At 43.9% G+C, this 22,248-nt stretch overlaps 3 protein-coding genes across 7 annotated transcripts; 2 read left to right on the plus strand and 1 right to left on the minus strand.

The window, feature by feature from the left end:
- The first annotated feature begins 176 nt into the window (after positions 1 to 176).
- cog2 (component of oligomeric golgi complex 2) lies at positions 177 to 7,700 on the plus strand. Its single transcript, XM_037466309.2, has 18 exons — positions 177 to 324; positions 676 to 837; positions 1,158 to 1,223; positions 1,313 to 1,393; positions 1,645 to 1,748; positions 1,901 to 2,009; positions 2,259 to 2,438; positions 2,541 to 2,665; positions 2,835 to 2,961; positions 3,089 to 3,228; positions 4,040 to 4,101; positions 4,190 to 4,341; positions 4,451 to 4,636; positions 4,750 to 4,822; positions 5,209 to 5,351; positions 5,566 to 5,705; positions 5,873 to 6,056; positions 6,197 to 7,700. The coding sequence occupies exons 1-18, from the start codon at positions 268 to 270 to the stop codon at positions 6,293 to 6,295; spliced, it is 2,190 nt and encodes a 729-aa protein (XP_037322206.2). The 5' UTR covers positions 177 to 267; the 3' UTR covers positions 6,296 to 7,700.
- A 772-nt stretch (positions 7,701 to 8,472) lies between these two features.
- On the minus strand, positions 8,473 to 12,165 carry agt (angiotensinogen). Its single transcript, XM_037466266.2, has 7 exons — positions 11,998 to 12,165; positions 10,559 to 11,008; positions 10,089 to 10,455; positions 9,770 to 9,894; positions 9,525 to 9,673; positions 9,087 to 9,243; positions 8,473 to 8,989 (listed from the first exon to the last, which is right to left on the minus strand). The coding sequence occupies exons 2-7, from the start codon at positions 10,964 to 10,966 to the stop codon at positions 8,813 to 8,815; spliced, it is 1,383 nt and encodes a 460-aa protein (XP_037322163.1). The 5' UTR covers positions 10,967 to 11,008; positions 11,998 to 12,165; the 3' UTR covers positions 8,473 to 8,812.
- A 2,061-nt stretch (positions 12,166 to 14,226) lies between these two features.
- LOC119214197 (deleted in malignant brain tumors 1 protein-like) lies at positions 14,227 to 22,211 on the plus strand. 5 transcript variants are annotated; one of them, XM_062566545.1, is made up of 23 exons: positions 14,227 to 15,797; positions 15,937 to 15,996; positions 16,216 to 16,314; positions 16,881 to 16,922; positions 17,018 to 17,116; positions 17,336 to 17,386; positions 17,531 to 17,629; positions 17,851 to 17,892; positions 18,037 to 18,135; positions 18,362 to 18,403; positions 18,582 to 18,680; positions 18,907 to 18,945; positions 19,090 to 19,188; positions 19,415 to 19,450; positions 19,594 to 19,692; positions 19,789 to 19,824; positions 19,911 to 20,055; positions 20,154 to 20,365; positions 20,526 to 20,701; positions 20,803 to 21,033; positions 21,118 to 21,278; positions 21,654 to 21,898; positions 22,041 to 22,211. In XM_062566545.1, the coding sequence occupies exons 1-23, from the start codon at positions 15,746 to 15,748 to the stop codon at positions 22,082 to 22,084; spliced, it is 2,307 nt and encodes a 768-aa protein (XP_062422529.1). In that variant the 5' UTR covers positions 14,227 to 15,745; the 3' UTR covers positions 22,085 to 22,211. The 5 variants fall into 5 exon arrangements, with proteins under 5 accessions (XP_062422529.1, XP_062422530.1, XP_062422531.1 ...); XM_062566546.1 differs by having other exon boundaries at positions 14,228 to 15,797; positions 15,937 to 15,987; XM_062566547.1 differs by lacking the exons at positions 19,090 to 19,188; positions 19,415 to 19,450 and having other exon boundaries at positions 14,229 to 15,797.
- Positions 22,212 to 22,248: the final 37 nt, after the last annotated feature.

Here is a 22,248-nt window from a genome sequence, read left to right on the forward strand (position 1 = left end):
CAAAGCAATTGGTTAAAATAATTAATCTATCTATCTTATTTGGATGGTTGACACGCCTCCACTGCGCCTGGCACCATGCGCTACCTCTGTTCACCTGTCGAAGGCGCTGTGTGTCAAATCACTATCATTGTAACCCAACCGCTCACCCTGCCTCTTCTTCTTCGTTGGTGCGTTTGCCATGTTTGCGGAAGTAAAGTCGCTGCAATTGGCTGGAGGAGCCTGATATCTTCTTTGCGTGCACGTTTCATCCGTTAAATCTAATTTAACATGAATTTACCGAAGGGACCCGAGTCCTTGTGCTTCGACAAGGATGTTTTTATGAAGGTATGAATCCTTTGCGCATGTTAACGCGCTCACGGTAGCGTGTGCCTTTAATCAGCGTTAGCTCGCATTAGCTTTTTACTTTTAACTTCCGGCTGTATTGGTCTTTTCTTAACCCTTTCTCGTTTATTATTCAAAATTATAGATACTTAAAAGTGTCAATTTAACTAAAACCCTCATAGCTATTGTTGATTCATGCAGAAAGTAAAATATGCATTCTGTATGATGTTTTTCTTGTTGTCCACGTCGTGCTACTAACACTGTAAATGTATGACGTTAACTTACATGGCTGTTGCTGTATGAATTATTCCCTCTGTGACGTCATCGTCCGGGTCATCTCGTCTCTCTCTGCAGGATGACTTTGACGTTGACCAGTTTGTATCGGAGTGTCGGAAACAGGTCCAGATGGAGGAGATGAGGGAGGACCTGGAGCTCTACTACAAGCTGCTTAAAACGGCGATGGTGGAGCTCATCAACAAGGACTATGCCGACTTTGTGAACCTCTCCACCAACCTGGTCAGTTGTTATGTGGTTGTGCAACTCTGCAACCAGCAACTTGTAGTCAAAAGGAAACAGGGCTTTAAGAAATCTGGATCAGTGAGCCTATAGAGGGATATTGTCTTATCTAAAAAAGGCAAGCATTGTTTGTCTTTTACAACTAAAGTGTAAATATTAAGTTAACCCAGGGACACACGGGCAGGAAACTACCAAATAAAACAGGAAATGACCCCACACTGTGACAAATATTATATCAAGCCATTTCATGTCATTTCATTATAGTTATCTGCAGGAGTCTAGACTGTTTCTAACGACAAACCTCTGGTCCTTGGTCTCAGGTGGGGATGGACAAAGCCCTCAATCAGCTTTCTGTGCCATTGGGGCAGTTGCGAGAGGAGGTTATGGTATGTGTTGTGATAAACAAACTGTAAGCTTCGACTAGTCCCTGCCACATGAGTAGCTCATGCATGTTTCTGGCGGTTATCTATTGCAGAGTCTGCGTTCCTGTGTGAGGGAGGTGATTCAGGCTATAGACAACCAGCTAGCCAAACAGGAAGATCTGCAGAAAAAAAAGGTTTGGTTCTTATTCCTTTTGTCTGAGTGAAGCATTTGTTTATAGTTTATGTTCATTGTTAAGCATATTTTAGAATCACCAAATCTCTGATAGTCTAGTAGGATACGTCCAAACTATGGTTGCAACAAGCTTTACTCTGTGCCATACAAATTATTTTTTGATTATTTTAAAGACTATACTATTTTTCCCACAGTTAGACCGTTGTCTACTCAATTAATATTCATCTTCCTTTTATAATCCCATTTCATCAGGTGTGTGTATTAAGGCTCATTCAAGTGGTGCGCTCAGTGGAGAAGATTGAGAAGATCCTCCACTCACAAAGCTCAAAGGAATCCAGCTCTCTAGAAACCAGCAGGTGTGCAACCGACATGCTTACAGACCCACTGCCATTTCTTCATATAAGTTAGTTGAATCTGGGAAAGCAATTGGCCCTTAACATATATTACAATAGTTAATTACCAGTTATTTACCACTTGAGCATCTTTGTCCATGTCTGTCCACGTACAGTCCCTTGTTAGCAGGTCATATCCTGGAGAGGATCGCTACAGAATTCAACCAGCTGCAGTTCCACGCTGTACAGAGCAAAGGCATGCCGCTACTGGACAAAGTCAGACCTGTAAGTGTTAATGGATTTATCAGACAGGAGATGAATGAATAGCCACCCAGTTAATGTGTCAGTCTAGCTGCTTTTCCGTCAATCCTTCAGTCCTATAATACACACATACATACATACATACATACATACATACATACATACCTACAGCAGCCCCTCTGGCAAAGGACAAAAAAAGCGCCAAAATATGAGATATTACTATGAATATACTTTGTTGCAATATTCTCATCACATGGTTGCGTCCTCCGCCAGCGCATTGCAGGGATCACCTCCATGCTGCAGCAGTCTTTGGAGGGCGTGCTGATCGAGGGTCTGCAAACGTCCAATGTGACCATGGTGCGTCACTGCCTGAGGACGTACGCCACCATAGACAAGACTCGCGATGTTGAGGCCCTGGTTGGACAGGTGCTGGTAAAGCCATACATGGACCAGGTAAAACATACCACTCATATTATGATGTACTGTTGATCCAAGGGAACTTCAGTTTAGTAGAAGACGTTGTTTCATAACTTTTGTCTCTTTTTCTTCTTTTAGGTGATAACAGAAGAGGTGGTGAAGTCTAGTCCCAATGGTCTCCAATTGATGTACTCAAGACTGTTGGAGTTTGTTCCTCATCACTGTAGGCTGCTTAGAGAGGTCACTGGAGGAGCCATATCCAGGTATTCCTAATATTATGAGGGCAAATTCATTCAAAGCATGCTTGGATCAAGCAACTCTTTGTTGTGTTGATTGTTTCCAATCCTCTTGCCTCTATTTGTGAAACAAATGACCCGATTTCATCTGCATAGCATTCTTTTGAAATCATTTTGCATTGTTGTCTCTCCTCAGTGACAAAGCTGACACAGTACCCGGGTATGACTTCCTTGTAAACTCGGTGTGGCCAGAGATGATCAAAGGGATAGAGGAGAGGTTGGCCTACCTCTTCAACCCTGGCAACCCTGACATTTTCTACGATGTACGTCCATAGTGACTGTGTGCATGCATTTACATTTTTATGTCGCTTTGTGGCACATAATTCAGTGTCAAATTGAGTCATTTAACCAGAGTGAGCTGTCTGTTGACACTTCATATTCTTCTTTTAGCGTTACAGTGAAAGTATGGAGTTTGTGTGGAGGTTTGAGCGCCAGTGCAGCTCGCAGGCCAGTGTGAAGAGGCTGAGAGTACATCCCTCATACACCAGCTTCCACAACAAATGGAATCTGCCTGTCTACTTTCAACTACGGTGCGTATTACCTCAATGTGATCCAGACCGTTTTTTTGTAAACGGCATGCTTCACTCTTGATCATGTTGGATGTGTGACTTTGACAAATGAGTAATGAACATCATCTCATCAAGTACAAAAACCCACTTCTTTCAGGGAAAGGTCCTATATTTTTGGAACTACCCTTATTTGCTTTTAATTGAACCCACTCTCATGTCTATTTGTTTTGTATAAAACTGGAGCCAGGAGAGGGTTGGGTTAGTGCAGCATAAACACTGGAATTCAATTCCAATGTTTCAATTCCAATTCCAAGGAAGCAAGGGGGTGGCTTGCTTGGAATTGAAATGTAAAATACCAATTTCTGTTGTTAAAAACCACTAACATGCTTTATTCCGAAGTGTTTGTCGGATACTCAGAACTCGCCCTCCTCAAAACAGGACTAGTTAGTTTTTCAAAAACTGATTAGAATATGGAAAAAATCTTATGAGTTTCATGTATAATTATGACAAGAAGAAATATTTAAACAGGATGGGTGTCAGCGAATGACCATACTTTACTTAGCCCATAAACATGACACTGGACCTTGACTGTTGATCTGTGTGAAAAAGTGGAGACATTGTCATCTATTTGTCAATGCCCCCCCTTCACAAACACACACACACACAAAATAAAGATCAGGGCTTGTGACCTCATTTCACAACACAACCTGCATGGTCCAGCTTTTCTGGAAAGCCCACAGCGCATACAGTGGTATTTCACGTCATAAGCACGTGCATATCAGAGCATGAAATAAGCTGATAACACATTGATTGTTTGTCCTTGTTTTTCCAGGTACAAGGAAATCGCGGGGAGTCTGGAGAACGCCATCAGTGATGGACTTGAGGCAGCATCCGGTAGGGTTTCTTTTTTTCTTCCGTGGTGAACACCCGTGTGTACCTTTTCTAACTATGCCAAACTAACTGTGCGTCTGCTCGCGTCCAGCCGGCAGCGTATACCACCTGCAGGTATCTGAGGTGCTGTGGTCCTGCCTCATGAGATGTTGGTCAGACAAAACCTACCTATCACCTCTGGCCCATCGCTTCTGGAAGCTCACACTGCAGCTCTACTCAAGATACGCCAAGTTTCTTGACGAGGTGAGCCTAACTAAACCTGAGGACTGTAGTTGTAAAGCCCAACGTAAGCATGGATCGCCACGTCGCCGCGGCGTGCTCGTGTTCCTCACAACGTTCTGTGTCCACACAGGTGTTGACTAAGACTCCGTCCCCTGACGCGACCAAAGAACCAGCCAGGCCCCTGCCGAGCTCCGCCTCCTCCACTTCCAGCCGAACGTCCATGGACGATGGCGGCAGTGAGAGCGGGAGTCCTGCTTCGCTGTCCACCAAACGGTTGGTCTACATAGCAGCCGACATCCAAAAGCTGCAAGAGCAGGTACATGCATTAACTCAATACGTATATTTCCACATGCACTTCCGGTTTTCTAACTGCCAATTGACCTTTTTTGTCAATTATCCTCACTGACTGTTTGCTTGTCTCACTCTTAGATAACGGAGGTGACCGAGATGGTCAGACAGCGGCTAGAAGCCATCGGATTCAATAACATTGCTATTGTGGAAGGTAGGTTGGAAGTAATTCATCTGTTTCTTTTGCACAATAAAATTGTTTTGTCGGGAAATGAGCGAAAAGCAAGAAGGACGATTTCATGGCAATAGTATCTTAAGCATTTAATGTTTTTCCGAATAGAAATTGTAATATTGCAATTTTCAAATCAAAGTATTTTTTATAGTATATTAGTAGTATTTCTATGGAAAACATACCAGGTGAGTCAAGGCAATAAATCCAATAAATGGCAGGTGTTCTCACTGACATTTAAAATCTAACCCTTCAATTTTGAGAAACTTTTTCAAAGAAATCAAATTGTTCCTTGCCTCTTGGCTTCCTTGCTCAACATCCCCAGCTTGAGCCACAGGGCAATTTAGACCAAGTGTTCTCTTCCACGTCAGATGCCCTAACGGACTCCAAGAACTGCTTGTCGAGCAGCGTTCCCACTCTGAACACCAGGATGACCCAGCATCTGACGGAGCGCTGCTGCCGCTTCCTGAAGAGCGCCTCTGAGGTTCCGCGCCTCTACCGCAGGACTAATAAGGTCAGCGAAGCTGCAAACGTGAACATATCCTGGAGTAAAACCATTGTTTTAATTACACAACATCCTGGGGTTGACACACTCAGATTGTGTGTTGCTTTATACTTATTTCTCATATATTGTATAAATAAATGCATGCAATGTGCTTTAACCTCTTGAAATGCAATGAATGGCCGGATCTGATGTTTTGCTATATTTTATTCGATAACATCTTTAGGAGACGCCAGTGCGTGCCTCCGCCTACATGGACAATGCCCTACGCCCGTTACATCAGCTGCTGATGGACTCAACAGGGCTCGTCACCCCTTCTACAGCGCAAGAGTGGCTGCGAGTTGCACTGACTGACTACACGCAGAGGTCGAGACCCAGAAACATTAACAGAATTATTTGCAATTCACAGAATCAGCCATTTAATACAATTGAACAACTACTGTGTTCTAAAAGTATTCATTTTGTTTACAAATTTTTTACAGCTGCCCCCCCAAACACTTTAACGCGTTATTTTTGTTTTCCCCTTTCTTCAGGTATTATGAGACCATCTCAGAGGTGCTGAGCTCAGTGAGAAAGATGGAGGAGAGTCTGAAGCGATTGAAACAAGCCAGAAAAGGTGCAAGTACGACGACCGCGGCCGGAGCAAACGGGGGACCCACGGACGATAGCAAGATCCGACTTCAACTTGCACTGGACGTGGAATACCTCGGGGAACAGGTAGGTGGTGTTCAAACGCATGCAGGCGTCTTAGAGACAAATGCTCAAACATGTGACTGACCATACACATCCCTCGGGCAAAACATTGCCGTGATATATATTATTTAGTTATTCTCTCTAACACTGCTCTTTCATCTCAGATCCAGAAGATGGGTCTTCAGCCAAGAGACATCCCCATGTTCTCCACTCTGATGGATCTGGTGAAAGAGGCCAGGGAGCTCGCTGAACAGGGCCAGTGAAAGGTTCAGTCCGTAGCAACGGAAAGCCAATCACATGCTGCATTACCTGAAATAGATCATGATCAGGCCACAAAGACTGACAAGGGCCGACACTACTGAAATCCTCACCGCATCAGGAATAATGGAGCAACGTGCTCCAAACTGAGACGCAGAGAATTGCATCCTGCAGCTGACGGGACCCATTGAGCATGTCACTAGATTTCACATTAGACACAAAGCAATGTCAGGTCGGGGATGCGGCCTCCTGCTACTTATTTGTGATTGCACCTATGAGGGTAAATTACCTGGCTCTCCATAATCTGGTCTAGTTAACTAATGTCCTGACAGCATGCTGTCTTATAAGAAAAGTGTCAGATTTACAGCCTGTCAAAAAACAAGTTGGAATGTTTTCCCCCCCTCCCTCCTTTTTTTTGCTTTGCAGCCTCTCCACTTAGAGCTCATATTCAATATCCTCTCTCTGTGTACTGGGGAAATCTCTAATTCCAGACAAAGACGTAGTGCTGAAGATGAACAGAAGAGAAACGTAACCTTATGATGTTTGAAGGCTCCCGGCCGTGTGTCATTTCATCCATTTCAGTTCCCATGAAGAAAAAAAAAATACTTACAAGGGTCCTGTTAAGCAACGTAACATAGTTCTTAGTAAGGAAGCAGGTAAATCCATTATCCTGCAGGCTTCTACATATTGACACGTACAGTATTTGGTGCCCTGTCTTTTAGTTGTTTTACATGTGTAAAACATTCAATCTCCGTGTGGAAAAAAAAAAACTCACCTCAACAACGGGGTCACAGGGAAACTGAATCTCACCACAGACAAAGCATATTTTTACCTACGCGAGCACGCCCTGCCGCTGATAGCGACAATAGCAATGACCCAGTGAGGGTGTGATGGCCTTGGAGGCCGCGCAGGGGGAACAATGCAGATTTTCAGAAGGCTCCTAATTCCCGCTCCAACCCACGGACCGCAACCGTGTTTTAAAGTTCACAATGCACTTCTAAGCTATTCCTGCCCTTTCTTTTCTCTCTTTGTCTTTTTTTCTTTATGTGCTCCCATTCAGCCGGACAGTGTGGCCTATCATTATCATTTATTGCAGGTTTTAAATGTTCAAGGTGTACAATGCAGCCAATGCAGTCTTGATTTAGTCATCCGTTAAAAAGAATCACTACAAGCAGGACAAGAATATGCAGAGTTCAACCAAACTTCTGAAACTGCCGGCCCGAATAAGACTATTATTTGATCATCTTCACAAAAATGAAGTACCAATCATTATATATGTTGGGCTAGCAATGAAGCCCTGTCTGTCTAAATTATGCTACAAGGGGAGTTGTACATTACTATGTTCACTTTTATATAAAAATGAATATACTTAACTCTGTAATAAAATAAACAACTGGATACAGAATTGAATTTGTGTTTTTTTAATAGAAAGTGGATTAACTAGGTAGATGTTTGCCCTGCTTGCATCATTTTGCAATGACTACCTTCAAATGCAACCTACCTTACCTCTGTAAGTCCTTCTGTGTGAACGTTCATCCTATTATACTATTGCTTGATAGGAGATACTATCATTACTTATGTATGACTTACTATGGCTTAACCTCTCACAATATTTACATGACACATCACTTAGTGTACTATACGAGTATAAAAGTACCTACTTTTACGACATCATCTCAACACTAATTTTGTTTTTTGAGGAGGGTTTTGGGACGTGTGCAAAGAACCAAGTACAATTTTTCACAATTTGCACTGTAGCCCCTTTTACAAGGCTCTCTAAACAATACTGATGAGTTGAATCTCTGAAATGATCATAATCTTCCATAACCTCTAAACATCCCCTCATCGCTTGACCCATAACATGCAACATTTTCTGTTCCCCGTTTATTTTTTGGGGGGGAGGTTTTTTTTTTTTTACCTTGCCGATGTGAGAACAGAGAATGTCAAGTGTGTACATATTGGAAGCCCTCTAAAGGCAAGTGTGTACAAAATGAAGGTCATTTAATTAAAATATAAAAATCTTGATTGGTTCCAACAATATCTGTTTGTTGGCTGGTACGTCCTTTTGTTTCAAATTTATATTAAATCTTGATGAGAACCAATGAGTTTTGAGCCGTACTGGGAAACGATAAGTTTTATTTCAGCAATCACAAATGTCAACAAAACAAAAATAAACTCTCAGTTACAATACACAACGTTTCAGTCATTCATCAGAGAGAATTGTGGAAACCTTAGCTTCTCAAATTGAAAAAAAAACTGCACAGAATTCTGCTATAGTACATTTTACAGGAGGAAAAACAAATTAGGATTTATAACAGGCTGCTTGACAACAACTCAGCATAAAGTTAAAGCTTTTCATAAATACTGAGACAGGGATCTCCAGGCACTCCTGAGTGTGTGGAGACATCAGCTAGGTGGGGAAAGTTAACACTGTTGAATATTGAGAGTACGTACCGTGTGGTCATTTTTTCAGCTGGAAAACCACAGTATGATCTTGATGAGCTTTAAAGTACTACATTACTTCACAGGGTGGGATTTGTGATCTTGCCCAGCATGAGGATGGCGTTAGAATTTCCCTCTATGACAGAAAAGAAGAATGGCCGATTGATGGACAGTTTCAAAGGAACTCCTGCTTCCTGGACCTTCTCCTGGAGTTCTGCGCCTTCCTCGGACATCTCAAACAAAACCTTGTTGATGGCCTAAGAGGACACAGAGATATCCATTAATGATGCACACAAACACACAGAGTCAAGGGTTTCTTTTCTTCCGGACAAAGCCGCCACTCATCTGGTTCACCTTGTCGATAGTGAAAGGTTTGGCGTTGCTGAGTCGGCTGAACTCAGCACGGGAGCCCAACAGCTTGGCCTCGACTTCCGGATCCATGTTGGTCAGCAGGTCGCGCAGATAGGTCTCAGACGACATGGAGAACTTTGGGAGGGACAGCTCCAACAGACTGGGCCAATGGACAGAGGGGGGGGGCGGTTTGTAAGGACAAAGTGTTTGAAATGAAATGGGACTGGAACCAACACATAATTACATTATTTATGTATATTCTGTATATCAATTCCTCATATGTGTCTACTTGGCAATGAAACTGTTTCCGAAAATTTGAAAAGAACACATTATTGGCTACTGAAAATGATATAATTGAGTCTCATGGCATTAATGGAATCAAACGCAAAATCCCGTTAGAGAATTGAAGGTCTGGATAGGTCTGGATTGCATCATACTCACCCTTCTTGGAAGTCCTGGTGCCAGCGAGAAAAGACTTTGGTGAGCAGCTTGGATTCAATCTTGTGGAGGTCGGCGCCTTCGTGAGGCAGGACCAGCAGCATATAGGACCGTTTGCTCAGAGACAGCTTGACAACTGTGCACTGCAGAACCTTCGTGGGGACAAAATAACACACACGCAAATGTTAATTTCATATTTAACAGCTGCAAACGTGTGGTGACAAACGATGCTGTGAATTCAAATGTACCTTATCGTCCAGGTAGGGATACCGACCCGTGTGGGTCATCAGTGCGGCCATCACTGTGGTGGTTTCATCGACATGGAACTCCTGCAGCGTGGTCTTCTCCGGCTGAAAAGCTCTCCTCCAGTTGCCTAAACAGACACATCCAAAGAACCCGATCAGGTACTGAGAGGTGGCGCGGTAGTTGAGAGAATTTCAGTTTTGTACATTAGTGTCCGGGTCAACGACACAAAACCGGTCTGTTGCATGTACGGCTATTAATTTATGTCATAATTAGTGGTACTTGGGCTTGATTTTGAGTGAAAAAGAGGAAGAAGAAACAGACCTTGGAAGTTGAATGAAGAGAGAAACAGCAGGTCGCTGCTGGAGTTCAGGTCCCTGAAGACGCCCTTCACCCTCCCGTCGGACGTCTCGTTCACAAAGCTGTTCACCAGCGCCTCGGCCTCCCGGGGGCTGGAGAAGTCCACCCCGCGGATGAACGACGTGTCGGAGAAGTCCTGCGTGCCTCGAATGAAGTCCTGGGAGAGCTCGGCGCCCTGGCGGGCGAAGGCCCACACCTGTGTGGTGATCTCATCCTTGGGTCCGTCGTCCACCAGAGAGTTGATGCCCTGCAGGGTCTTGAGAACCTTGTGTCCGTCCACGAAGGACACGCAGTCCTCTCGGTCGGTGTGGCTGTTCAGGTTCAGAAGGCACTGCGAGGGAAAAAGGTTTCGATTCGGTCAAAAATAGTCAAAGGTATCAACAGCAACAGGTTCGTCTCTCTCTACGCGTAAGAACAAATCAAGAGCGGGAGACCTGGAAGGATCTGGCGGTCTTCTTGGAGGCCCCGAGCAGGAGGGTGACGAGGGATCCGTAGGTGCTGACCGGAGAGAACAGGGTGTTGGCGCCGGGCTGCTTGCCGCTGACCGCCTGGTACATCCTCAGGCCCACGGAGTTCAACAGCTCCGCCAGGACCACCGTCCTCTCGGTGACGTTCCGCCTCGGGGCCTCCGCCTCGGAGCGGTCCCTGCTGTCCGCCGCGAGGACCCCCGCGACGAGGGGCGCCACGGGGCGCGTGTCCAGGGGCTCGGGGGTCTGCGCCTGCAGGCTCTCGCAGGTGACGTTCTCCGCGGCGAAGAGGTTGAACGGGTGGACGTAGACGCGGTTGGCTCGGCTTCCCGCGAGGCAGCAGCAGAGCGCGAGGGCTAGAAGAGGCCGCTGCATTTTTTCGGCCCTTGGTTTGGAGTCGCCTCAAAATGTTTCCTTCTGTGGAGGGGAGACGGGCGGTTGTTTACAAGGATAGCGACACATTTAAGTGCCCCTCGGCTCTGGGTTTGCTGGTGAAAGCCAGATCAGTATTGGTGGGACGTAGAGCAGCACGTCCTATGTGTTGTGTGTCAGCGAATGGGAGACAGAGGTCGCATGGATAACACACGTGTGTATTTGTGCGTTTTCACAGAGTCAAAATAAGATGGAGGTTTCATTTGGATATATTTTTGGCTGGTTTGTTTGGATCCTGCTACAAATCGGGGATACAAACTGAGGGCCCTCATACAGGCATCAGACCTCAATCAGACATCCAATTTAGGCTGCGTGTTTTGTTACATGTATAAATATAATCTGGAATAATTGAATGGATAATTCACACACACAGTATATAACACAGTATATCATTTAAATAATGAACAAGATTATTGATATATTTGCAATTGCGTTTGCTAGAGCTCCTAATAAATGCATTAAACGAATAACTTTAGTGCTGTTATGCAAAAATAGGACTTTATCCTTTGAGTTGGAGATTTAACATGTGGACTGATGGACTCTTGTAGGAGGTAAGCAAACACCAGACTTCCCCTCTATTTGGAAATGTACCAGGACACGTCCTTGGTCCCTTATCAATTAAACTGGCGCACTCAAATGCTACTTTACTTGACTCACCCACTCAATTGATTATCAATGACGTTTTCTTTCTAGATACTGGCTACATTTTCTTTGGGTCTCATTTATCATAGCCCTGGCTTTTAGTTACACCGTATATTAGTTCCCGTAAACTCTTGTGAAGTAAATACGCTTTCAATTAAACAAAGGATTTTCCCGGAAGGCTGTTTGACACATTTTAGATAACGTTATGTTTAGCTTTTGAAGAACACAATGGATCAGTCCCAGCAATCATCTGGCGACGAACATTTCCCCTCATCGACATTCACTGTGCTGCACAATCAGAATAGAATTGCTGTGATAGAAGAAAGCCTTACCTTGTGCCTGTGTGTGTGTGTGTGTGTGTGTGTGTGTGTGCGTGTGTGTGTGTCTTCTGCTGCTGAGTGAGGTCCCGGCTCCTCTGCTCCCGTACTTTAAACCGTCGCCCTGCTCCCACCGTGGTTACTGATTAACCGAGTCAGGGGCTCCGCTGCTACGTACTGACACGCCAGTCAGAGAGTCAGAGACCACCCGATGTCCCCGATGCACGTGTTGACTTTAGGGGGGATGATGCAAGCGCATCCTGGAAGGGGGTGAAAGGAGAGCTGAAGTTGCACCGAGGATAATTGGGACGGAGGGGGGGCTGCTTGTTTGTGTTTCACAGTGACTCACTCGTGTGTCACCCGTTCGAATGATCAAGACCTTTTGCTTTTGGGGGGACAAACAAGTATCAAGTAAACAGGTCTCCAGACTGACTCACTTAAATCTACAGTTCATGAGCAAAAAGAGGAGAGGCATCATTTCATGTTGTATATTATACAGCTATTATTGTGACTAGTTATCTAACTTCATCTCTTTTCCCTCTTTTTTTGAGTTCTCTTATATTCATTCCATGTCGTGTGTGCAGAAACCCTCTTGACTATAAATGCACAATAACGCGCATTACCTAATGTCAACTTATAGATAGACAGTTACTTCAAAAGCAGGAGCCAATGACATCTAAATGTAAAAAATAAACTAATTCTGTGTCTCCTATTCTCACTTTGACTTTCTCAAACATCAAGCCATTAAAAGGTTGCGAATACATTTAGAGAGATAATCAAAGTGTCCGTGGAAATTTCAGATGTTAATTCTACACAAGTTTTATTTTTACAAAACCTATTTAGGGAGCGACATCCGTGACTGTAATGAGGAAAATCCTTCACTCACACACACACACACACACACACACACACACACACCTGGTTCAACAGGACATGGTCTCATCGTAAAGGAAATGTTGTGTTATCTTAAATGTTTTAAGAGCATCTTTAGCAAACATTATTTCATGATTAGGGTCTACAAAGCAAAAATGTATGACTATGTATGACTATTTAACTCACTGGTTTCCAAAGTCACTTCTCTATCTGTTGAAACTTAAGAAGCATTCCTTCTTAATTATTCCTTTATTTCTGGTTTCCTAACCAACAACATATAGCAGTAACATCTCAACTTACGGTATTTATATGAATTTGCTCTTGGACATGCTCTACAAAAAAGTCAATCATGGTATGCAAATGCACCTCACTAGATTTTCAGCCATTTTGAATTTGGTGATAAACACATTTTTTCCCTAAACAGCAACTACGAACAAACAAAGAACACGGTTCACAACGAAATAAACTCAGACTAAACCCATCAAAAACAAGTACTCAAACAAAAAGAACAAAACCAAAAAAAAGAATCAACTCAATCGTCAGGCATCAACAAACGCCGACATCGGGCAGCGGCTATCTGAGCCGCCGCTACAGCCCCTGTTTGTTTTGATTTCATTCATGACCGAGTTGATTCTTTTTTTTGGTTTTGTTCTTTTTGTTTAAGTACTTGTTTTTGATGGGTTTAGTCTGAGTTCATTTCGTTGTGAACCGTGTTCTTTGTTTGTTCGTAGGTGCTGTCACGGCCCAGGTGGTGGGGTCGGTGTCCTCGGGCGTGGTTACCCTCTTTTATGACTGCGGTGCATTTGAGGCCTCCCGTGTTTGTGAACCCTCACGTGTGTGCGTGTGTGTGTGAGGGGTGTGTGTGATCGGGGTGCCTCCTTTTTTTATTCTCTGGGATCCACACCCGTACCGGGCCTCCTTCTCTCTCACCACCGGTAAGCCACAGCCCTACTTTACATTGTTGTTTGTTACCCCCAGTCCTTGAAACCATATATACTGTTAACTTAATAAAAGAATTATTTTCATACTGGAACCACGTCTCTGGCTATAGTACCAACGGAACTACGTGCTCGAACCCTGACCACCTCTTTCATACATGTTAAATCTTTGGGTGGAATTCCCAAGGTGGCGTTGCAAGAACCTGAATAGTATATTCCACGTGATCACCCCCACTCTCCGGTCACACAAGCATTTTGTTTTTCTTTTTCTTCAGGTGGGAGCATAGAAGCCACAACACCATGAAGATGACTTGCTACTTTAAACAAGCTTGATACATTATCAAGGCATGACCGTATTTTTCCAGCATTATCCGCCCTTTGCATTAGGGTTTTAATTTCTCTTATTGCACCTTTAATCTTTCTTAATTTTTACTTGACGTTCTTCTTGGAGCTTTTCCAATTTGTGCTCAAAGGCTTTGGGTGTAAGTGTTATTTGTCTTTTTTCAACTTGGCTAGTGTCATTCAACTCCATTTTTCATTTACAAAAAATCCAATAAAAAAAATAAAATCCAATCACAAAAAATATCTGCTAATGACGTTAAGACATAGCGCTCTTTTATAATTTGTATTTCCACCTGAAAATAGTACAGCTACAGTGCATTGTTTTGATTCCCCCTAACTTCCACCGAGGCTAAACTAGACTCACCCTAGTCTTCTGTGCGTACTAGCGGTGGGTATTTATGTACCTAAATACCGATAGCCTCAAACCAGACTAACCGTCTTAGAAGGAGAACTACGGCGGCGCACTCCCAAGCGCAATGCTTCACCCGCTTGACGCACGAACAAAAACCCTACAAAAGGTCCCGAAACAAACAAACCAGTACAATCCCCTTATGCGAAAGTACTACTAAGCCTAGCGGGGAATACAAACAATGCACAATATTTATAGACGTGTACCTTTCAATAGAAGCGCTGTGATTACAAAAGGCATAGGAAGAGCAAATTTGTGAAGCAATGCGCTTTACGCGAGTCTAATGAGCGTTCACGTCTATCGTTTACAACTTTGAAAGCGATCTCCGACATCCAGCGTTATCACGACAATACATTTCCGCGCTTCAACAAACTTTCTTTTGACAAATTATAGCGGCTTATACACAATAAACAATATCCAAAAGCCGCAGCAGGCTAAGACATGAGGGGATCATACTAATGACGCGACGCACTGAAGTATTTTGATGTTAGCTTTATTACTTCGTTTCACCGAGAAAACATACGCCAATCGCTTACTTCACCGGATGCATTTTATTGGTCAAGTGAGTATCAAAAGCACACTCCATTGAAGTGACGATGATGTTAACGATGGTGATGACAATGACGGTGACGTTGACGGTCAAAAGAAAGTTTTTCCCCATGCTCACGCTGCAAACAACCCGCCCCCACAGGTGAACAGACACACACTAATATACACACACACCACACCCCCTTACGGTGTCGTGGATACAAATGACACGCACACATACAAACAATGTAGAAGGAAAGAATAATACAAAAGAATATGGCTCCTACAGCTTTACATTAGTGTTTAATTATTAACATATAAATGCAGAATGTCACGTTACTGCAAAGAACAAATTAACCAGTGGATTCTAATGGTCACAATATTCCATTGTTAGATGTCAGTTAGGCATGTAAGATTATCAGTGGGTATCTTAGCAAAAGCAAAACATGAAAAACATCTGTATGCCCAAAGCCAATATTTTAAAACAATCTTATCTTACACTTTATGATATTTAGCCAAGTGTGGTTTTTCTCAGGCCCAGCGATAAATTAATAATTTATTACTGTCATTTTTAGGGGCATCTGGAATTTCATGGGTGTGACGCTGACGCTTCGGGCTATATAAGCCTCAGTGTTCAGCCTCTGAAGCAGGTTGGAAGGTTAACAAATCCGTCATGTGGACTCTCTTGGTTCTCGCAGGTGTGATCGCCTCATCTGGAGTGCAAGGTATAGTTATTTCTAACACTATTTCCTTATGGTTATGTTTGTCTCTTTGTTTTGGGATTATGGGTGTTGTCCCGTGCTGCCTCTGGCTCTTTAGATACTCTGACTTTCATCCTCTCTGTGTGATTCTCTCATAATATAGCCGGGGTTAACCGCTATGGAATAACATGGCCGTGGGATCAAACGACATCAGGTTTGTCAGGTTAAAAGACTTTTTTTTTTGCATTTCAACATCACATGCTTATTTCACAGTCAACATGTTCACTCCTCACTGTAGGAAAAAGCCCAGGTATGAGTTCTGATATTTTGACGGCTTTGTGGCGATGCACAAAAAAGAAAAAAACATGACATCAAGTAAAGAGCGACCTAAACACTTCTTTTTAGGGATATCTGTAAATTACGTTGTGTGTTCTTTCTGCAGGTCCCAGTTCTTGCAGATACCGCTGTGGCTACCAGTTTGCAGACTGCTCGTGTGTTTCAGGCTGTGAATACAGAGGGACCTGTTGTTCAGACTATGAAGGTAAGCTAAACATAAGAAATACTACTACACCAGTAGTTATTAGTTGACAACAGATGGGGAAACGTGTATAATTTTAATGTGTTGTTGAAGTGCTTTTTATTGAATATGAAAGCAGGACTTCTACTTGTAATGGAGTATTTTTGGTCTTTCATAAAGATCTGAACACTTTTTGCACCCTCTTGTCAGATGTGTCTTTAAAGAGTAGAATAAGAGAAAGCATTTAAAACAGTGACATAGATTCATGTCCAAGTCCAACAAATCAACAGTGTTAATCACCTCTGAGGCAAACTCCCGCTGAAGCAATCAATCAGTCAAATTAGAGCGTAAAGCTGCGCTGAGAACGACAAATGCGATCCCACGTCTTTTTTTGTTTAAGGAAGCAAAACATACACTAGACGAGCTACAATTCACTACGCAGTAAAACAACACAACTGCCACGGAGAGTGACAAGTCAAACAAATCGATGTGCTGCATTCCTCTCATGCGGAAGGAACTCGTACACAGTGAAAAGATTTTTATTTTAAATTTTATTTAGTCACTTTATTTTTTTTTTCTCCATCCTGTAGATACCTGCATCAGCACCACCACCGGCCAGCCAGCCACCACAAGTATTAAAACCTCTCCACAACCTGCATGCACATGATCAACCTATATCATCAATTAGCTAAGTGTATTTCTTATTACTGTACTTCACTCTTCTCAGGTCAGCCGTCCTGTCAATACAACTGTGGCCAGCACATGGGAAGCTGCTCCTGCTCCAGCTCCTGTCAATTCTATGGAAACTGCTGCCCTGACTACTACTGTAAGTGTGCAGTCATTAAGTCAAACAAATCAATAGCGTTAACAGGTGCTGCATTCCTCTCATGCTGAAACTCTCCGCCTGTCGGACCCCTCGGTGCTTGTACGCACCCAGTTACAATGTTTGCTCACAGTTGCAGAATAAACATCAAGATGATTATTTCGTACACAATGAGAAGAGACATTTTATTTAGTCACTTTATTCTCTCTTTCCATCCTGTAGATACCTGCGGCACCACCACGGTCCAACCAATCACTGCCGAACTAACCACAGGTATTAAAACCTCTCCACAACATGCATGCACATGAGATACCTATATCATCAATAAGTTGAGTGTTTTTTTTGTAGACTAGGAGACAACCCAGACTGTCGGGGGAGTAAATCAGCCCTTATTACTGTACTCTTCACTCTTCTCAGGTCAGCCGTCCTGTCGATACAACTGTGGCTGGAACATGGGAAGCTGCTCCTGCTCCAGCTCCTGTCAATACAATGGAAACTGCTGCTATGACTTCTACTGTAAGTGTGCAGTCATTAAGTAAAACACACATCAGTAGTGTTACCAGGTGCTGCATTCCTCTCATGCTGAAACACTCAGTCTGTCGAATCCCTCACTGTTTGTACGCAGCCAGTTACAATGTTTGCTCACAGTTAAAGAATAAATATCAAGATGATTATTTTGTACACAGTGAGAAGAGAAATTTCATTTAGTCACTTTATTCTCTCTTTCCATCCTGTAGATACCTGCGCCGACACCACCACCGTCGAACCAGTCACCTCAAGTATTAAAACCTCTCCACAACCTGCATGCACATGATCAACCTATATCATCAATTAGCTAATTGTATTTCTTGTAGACTAGGAGACAACCCAGACTGTCGGGGGAGTAAATCAGCCCTTATTACTGTACTCTTCACTCTTCTCAGGTCAGCCGTCCTGTCGATACAACTGTGGCTGGAACATGGGAAGCTGCTCCTGCTCCAGCTCCTGTCAATACAATGGAAACTGCTGCTATGACTTCTACTGTAAGTGTGCAGTCATTAAGTAAAACACACATCAGTAGTGTTACCAGGTGCTGCATTCCTCTCATGCTGAAACACTCAGTCTGTCGAATCCCTCAGTGTTTGTACGCACTCAGTGCGATTACAATGTTTGCTCACAGTTAAAGAATAAATATCAAGATGATTATTTCGTACACAGTGAGAAGAGAAATTTCATTTAGTCACTTTATTCTCTCTTTCCATCCTGTAGATACCTGCGCCGACACCACCACCGTCCAACCAGTCACCTCAGGTATTAAAACCTCTCCACAACCTGCATGCACATGAGATAACTATATCATCAATTAGTTGATTGTATTTCTTGTAGACTAGGAGACAACCCAGAATATCTGGGAGTAAATCAACCCCCCATAATTCTACTAGAAGAGATTAATGAAATGCCTTATTACTGTGCTCTTCACTTCTCTCAGGTCAGCCGTCCTGTCGATACAACTGTGGCCGGGACATGGGAAGCTGCTCCTGCTCCAGCTCCTGTCAATACTATGGAAACTGCTGCTCTGACTACTACTGTAAGTGTGAACTCATTAAGTAAAACACAAATCAGTAGTGTTTACAGGTGCTGCATTCCTCTCATGCTGAAACACTCAGTCTGTCGGATCCCTCGGTGCTTGTACGCACCCAGTGCGATTACAATGTTTGCTCACAGTTGCAAAATAAATATCAAGATGATTATTTCGTACACAGTGAGAAGAGAAATTTAATTTAGTCACTTTATTCTCTCTTTCCATCCTGTAGATACCTGCGCCGGCAACACCGCCCAACCACAAACCACAGGTATTAACACCTCTCCACAACCTGCATGCACATGATCAACCTATATCATCAATTAGCTAATTGTATTTCTTGTAGACTAGGAGACAACCCAGACTGTCGGGGGAGTAAATCAGCCCTTATTACTGTACTCTTCACTTCTCTCAGGTCAGCCGTCCTGTCGATACAACTGTGGCCAGTACATGGGAAGCTGCTCCTGCTCCAGCTCCTGTCAATACAATGGAAACTGCTGCTATGACTTCTACTGTAAGTGTGCAATCATTAAGTAAAAAACAAATCAGTAGTGTTATCAGGTGCTGCGTTCTTCTCATGCTGAAACACTCAGTCTGTCGGATCCCTCGGTGCTTGTACGCACTCAGTGCGATTACAATGTTTGCTCACAGTTGCAGAATAAACATCAAGATGATTATTTCGTACACAGTGAGAAGAGAAATTTAATTTAGTCACTTTATTCTCTCTTTCCATCCTGTAGATACCTGCGGCACCACCGCCCAACCACAAACCACAGGTATTAAAACCTCTCCACAACCTGCATGCACATGAGATAACTATATCATCAATTAGTTGATTGTATTTCTTGTAGACAAGGAGACAACCCAGAATATCTGGGAGTAAATCAGCCCTTATTACTGTACTCTTCACTTCTCTCAGGTCCGCCGTCCTGTCGATACAACTGTGGCCGGGACATGGGAAGCTGCTCCTGCTCCAGCTCCTGTCAATACTATGGAAACTGCTGCTATGACTACTACTGTAAGTGTGCAGTCATTACAATGTCATAACACTTTTCTCAGTCTCCATCGAAAGCCAACGTTAAAACCCATGTTGTTGTTGTTGTTTTTCAAACAGCTCACTGCCCGGGCGGAACTGATATGCCGACCACAGGTAGGATCCTCATCGTGTGCCCTGAGCCTGCTGCCAATCAATCAACGCCTCCGCATTGACGCGTGTGCAATGTTGTCCACATCTAGGGGCGCCCTGTGGAGGCTCTCTGTTTGGCTCTGGTACCTTCTCCAGCCCGAACTACCCCAACTACTACCCCAACAACGCCAACTGCGTGTGGCAGCTGAGGGCTGCGTATGACCAGAGGATCGTCCTGTCCATCACATTCCTGGAGTGAGTGAACAATAGACGGCCTTTTGCAAATACAAAAATATACATCGTGAACGATAATTCAATCATTTGTGGCTTTTATCATCTTTTTGGAAAAACAGTTTGGAGAACTGCTGTAGCTGTGACTACATTTCTATCTACGACGGGCCGAATGTGAACTCACCATATCTGGGGAATGTGTGCAACGGCAGTCAGAGCAATCAGACCTTCTACTCCACCTCAAACTACTTGACCGTGGTCTTCCGGGCCGATAGCTCCGTGGTTGGCCGAGGGTTTAACGCTGACTTTACGAGCGCTTTATCACCAAACTCAGGTAGAAAATCCAACCTCACCAAAACCAGTAGGCTATGTATCAAATGGAGGTATTAAAGGTTCATAGCTTTTCTTCATAATGGTTGAGACATTTTAGTTTGGGCCCAAATGACACCTCTAGTGCAAGCTGTGACTGACTTGTGAACGTGGTGCCCCGCCAGGTCGAGTGGACTGTTCCTCGGACGTCATGAACATCGTTCTCCAGAGGACTTACCTGAACTCCCTCGGCATCGACGGCAACAACCTGTACCTGAACGACGCGCAGTGCAGACCCCAGATTTCGAGAGACCAGGTGGTCTTCAACTTCCCAATCAACACTTGTGGCAACGTTCAAAAGGTAGACAACCCCGCCCCCCCCCTTCCCCCTTCGATCCCGATAAAAAAATGACTATCTGATGAATATCTGACCCCCTCCCCAACGTGTTGCGCCTCCGACAGTTCGACAACGGCAGCGTTGTGTACAGCAACGCTCTCCGCGCCTACACCTCCGGCTACGGAGAGATCACACGGCAGGCTCACTTCAAGATGAGCGTGGGCTGTCGGATGGAGCAGGACTCGGTGGCCCAGATCATGTACATCGTCCGTCACCACGACAACACCAGCATCACGGGCACCGGCAGGTTCAACACCAGCATGGATTTCTACACGTCCAGCGGCTTCTACTCTCAGGTGTTTGGCAAACACAACATTAAAAAAAAAATCCCTCAGCTAAAGAGTTAGTGCCATGCTAATGTTCTGCTGTTACGCTCGCAGGTGACCGAAGTGCCATACATGGTGACGCTCAACCAGAACTTGTTTGTCCAAGTGGACCTCAGCAGGGGTAACGGCTCCCTGGTCCTGTTTCTCGACACCTGTGTGACATCGCCGTCGCCCCACGATTTCCAGACCAGACCGTACTACCTCGTCCGCAACGGGTAAGATGGGCGATTAAGTAACTGCTGCTACTTTATGATCCACGACCTTTGTTTCGCAGGTGTCATCACTTTAAGTGCAAAAAGCTAGCTAGCGAGACCATCGACATCTTTGGAGGCCACACTTTGAAAAGGACCAAAGTAGTGCTAGCTGCATCATAAATGTGTTTAAGCATTCGGGAAATCACTATGAATAACCAACAATTAAACATTTAATAACAAATATATTCTCAGCTATGACCTGGTTTAGTACTTTTAAGGACTATTTTTACATGGGGAATGGGTACCTTAATTACTATTTTTTTTTTTGCATTGCCAATATACAACAAGATAAATTATACTATTGTCCAAAAACCCGGGCGTCTCTTTTACTTTTAGCTGCACTATGGACAACACCTACCAGCCCTACGTCACAGGCTCCAGGGCCTATGCCCGCTTCACATTCAAGGCCTTCCAGTTCCTGCGAGCCACAGAGTCCGTGTACATCCAGTGCAAGGTCTTGATATGCCAAGCTTCCGACTACAACTCGCGGTGCCGCCGGGGCTGCAACAGACGTGCGGCCAGAGACCTGGGGTCAACCCACGAGGACCAAACTGTGGTCCTGGGGCCCATCCAACTCAAAGGTCGGTGTCCATTTGTACCCTGGGCTTGGATCCGACAGGGATGGAGCTTCTGTTCGCAGTGAAAACAAAAGCCTCTTTGTAGTCACATGATCTTTAAGGCAACGCGACAATAAAACACATTTTTGCAATTTTTCTTCACCAGACCCTGAAGAGAAGAAGGAAGACGCTCAGCAGAAAAAGGAGTAACTTGACCCTGCATTGAGGAGCTTCAGTCATCATTATAAATCATTATTTTCAATGACACACAGAATTATACTCACCCATTAATTTTAATACCTGATTAAAAGCATCATCAAAAGACATTTGGTGTTTGTGTATTTCATTACTGTTAAATGAACAAAAAAAGATAG

The sequence above is a fragment of the Pungitius pungitius genome, chromosome 13 (assembly GCF_949316345.1).
Source record: "Pungitius pungitius chromosome 13, fPunPun2.1, whole genome shotgun sequence".
Classification (NCBI taxonomy): domain Eukaryota; kingdom Metazoa; phylum Chordata; class Actinopteri; order Perciformes; family Gasterosteidae; genus Pungitius; species Pungitius pungitius.

Excerpts from the sequence above, each read along its gene's own strand:
- cog2 (XM_037466309.2), top strand. The coding sequence starts at position 268 with ATGAATTTACCGAAGGGACCCGAGTCCTTGTGCTTCGACAAGGATGTT. Across the intron at positions 325-675 it reads ACAAGGATGTTTTTATGAAG|GATGACTTTGACGTTGACCA; the intron begins GTATGAATCCTT and ends CTCTCTCTGCAG. Across the intron at positions 1,224-1,312 it reads AGTTGCGAGAGGAGGTTATG|AGTCTGCGTTCCTGTGTGAG; the intron begins GTATGTGTTGTG and ends TATCTATTGCAG.
- agt (XM_037466266.2), bottom strand. The coding sequence starts at position 10,966 with ATGCAGCGGCCTCTTCTAGCCCTCGCGCTCTGCTGCTGCCTCGCGGGA. Across the intron at positions 9,895-10,088 it reads CTCTTCATTCAACTTCCAAG|GCAACTGGAGGAGAGCTTTT; the intron begins GTCTGTTTCTTC and ends GTGTCTGTTTAG. Across the intron at positions 8,990-9,086 it reads AACCTTTCACTATCGACAAG|GCCATCAACAAGGTTTTGTT; the intron begins GTGAACCAGATG and ends GTGTCCTCTTAG.
- LOC119214197 (XM_062566545.1), top strand. The coding sequence starts at position 15,746 with ATGTGGACTCTCTTGGTTCTCGCAGGTGTGATCGCCTCATCTGGAGTG. Across the intron at positions 20,056-20,153 it reads CTGTCCATCACATTCCTGGA|TTTGGAGAACTGCTGTAGCT; the intron begins GTGAGTGAACAA and ends TTGGAAAAACAG. Across the intron at positions 20,702-20,802 it reads CTTGTGGCAACGTTCAAAAG|TTCGACAACGGCAGCGTTGT; the intron begins GTAGACAACCCC and ends CGCCTCCGACAG.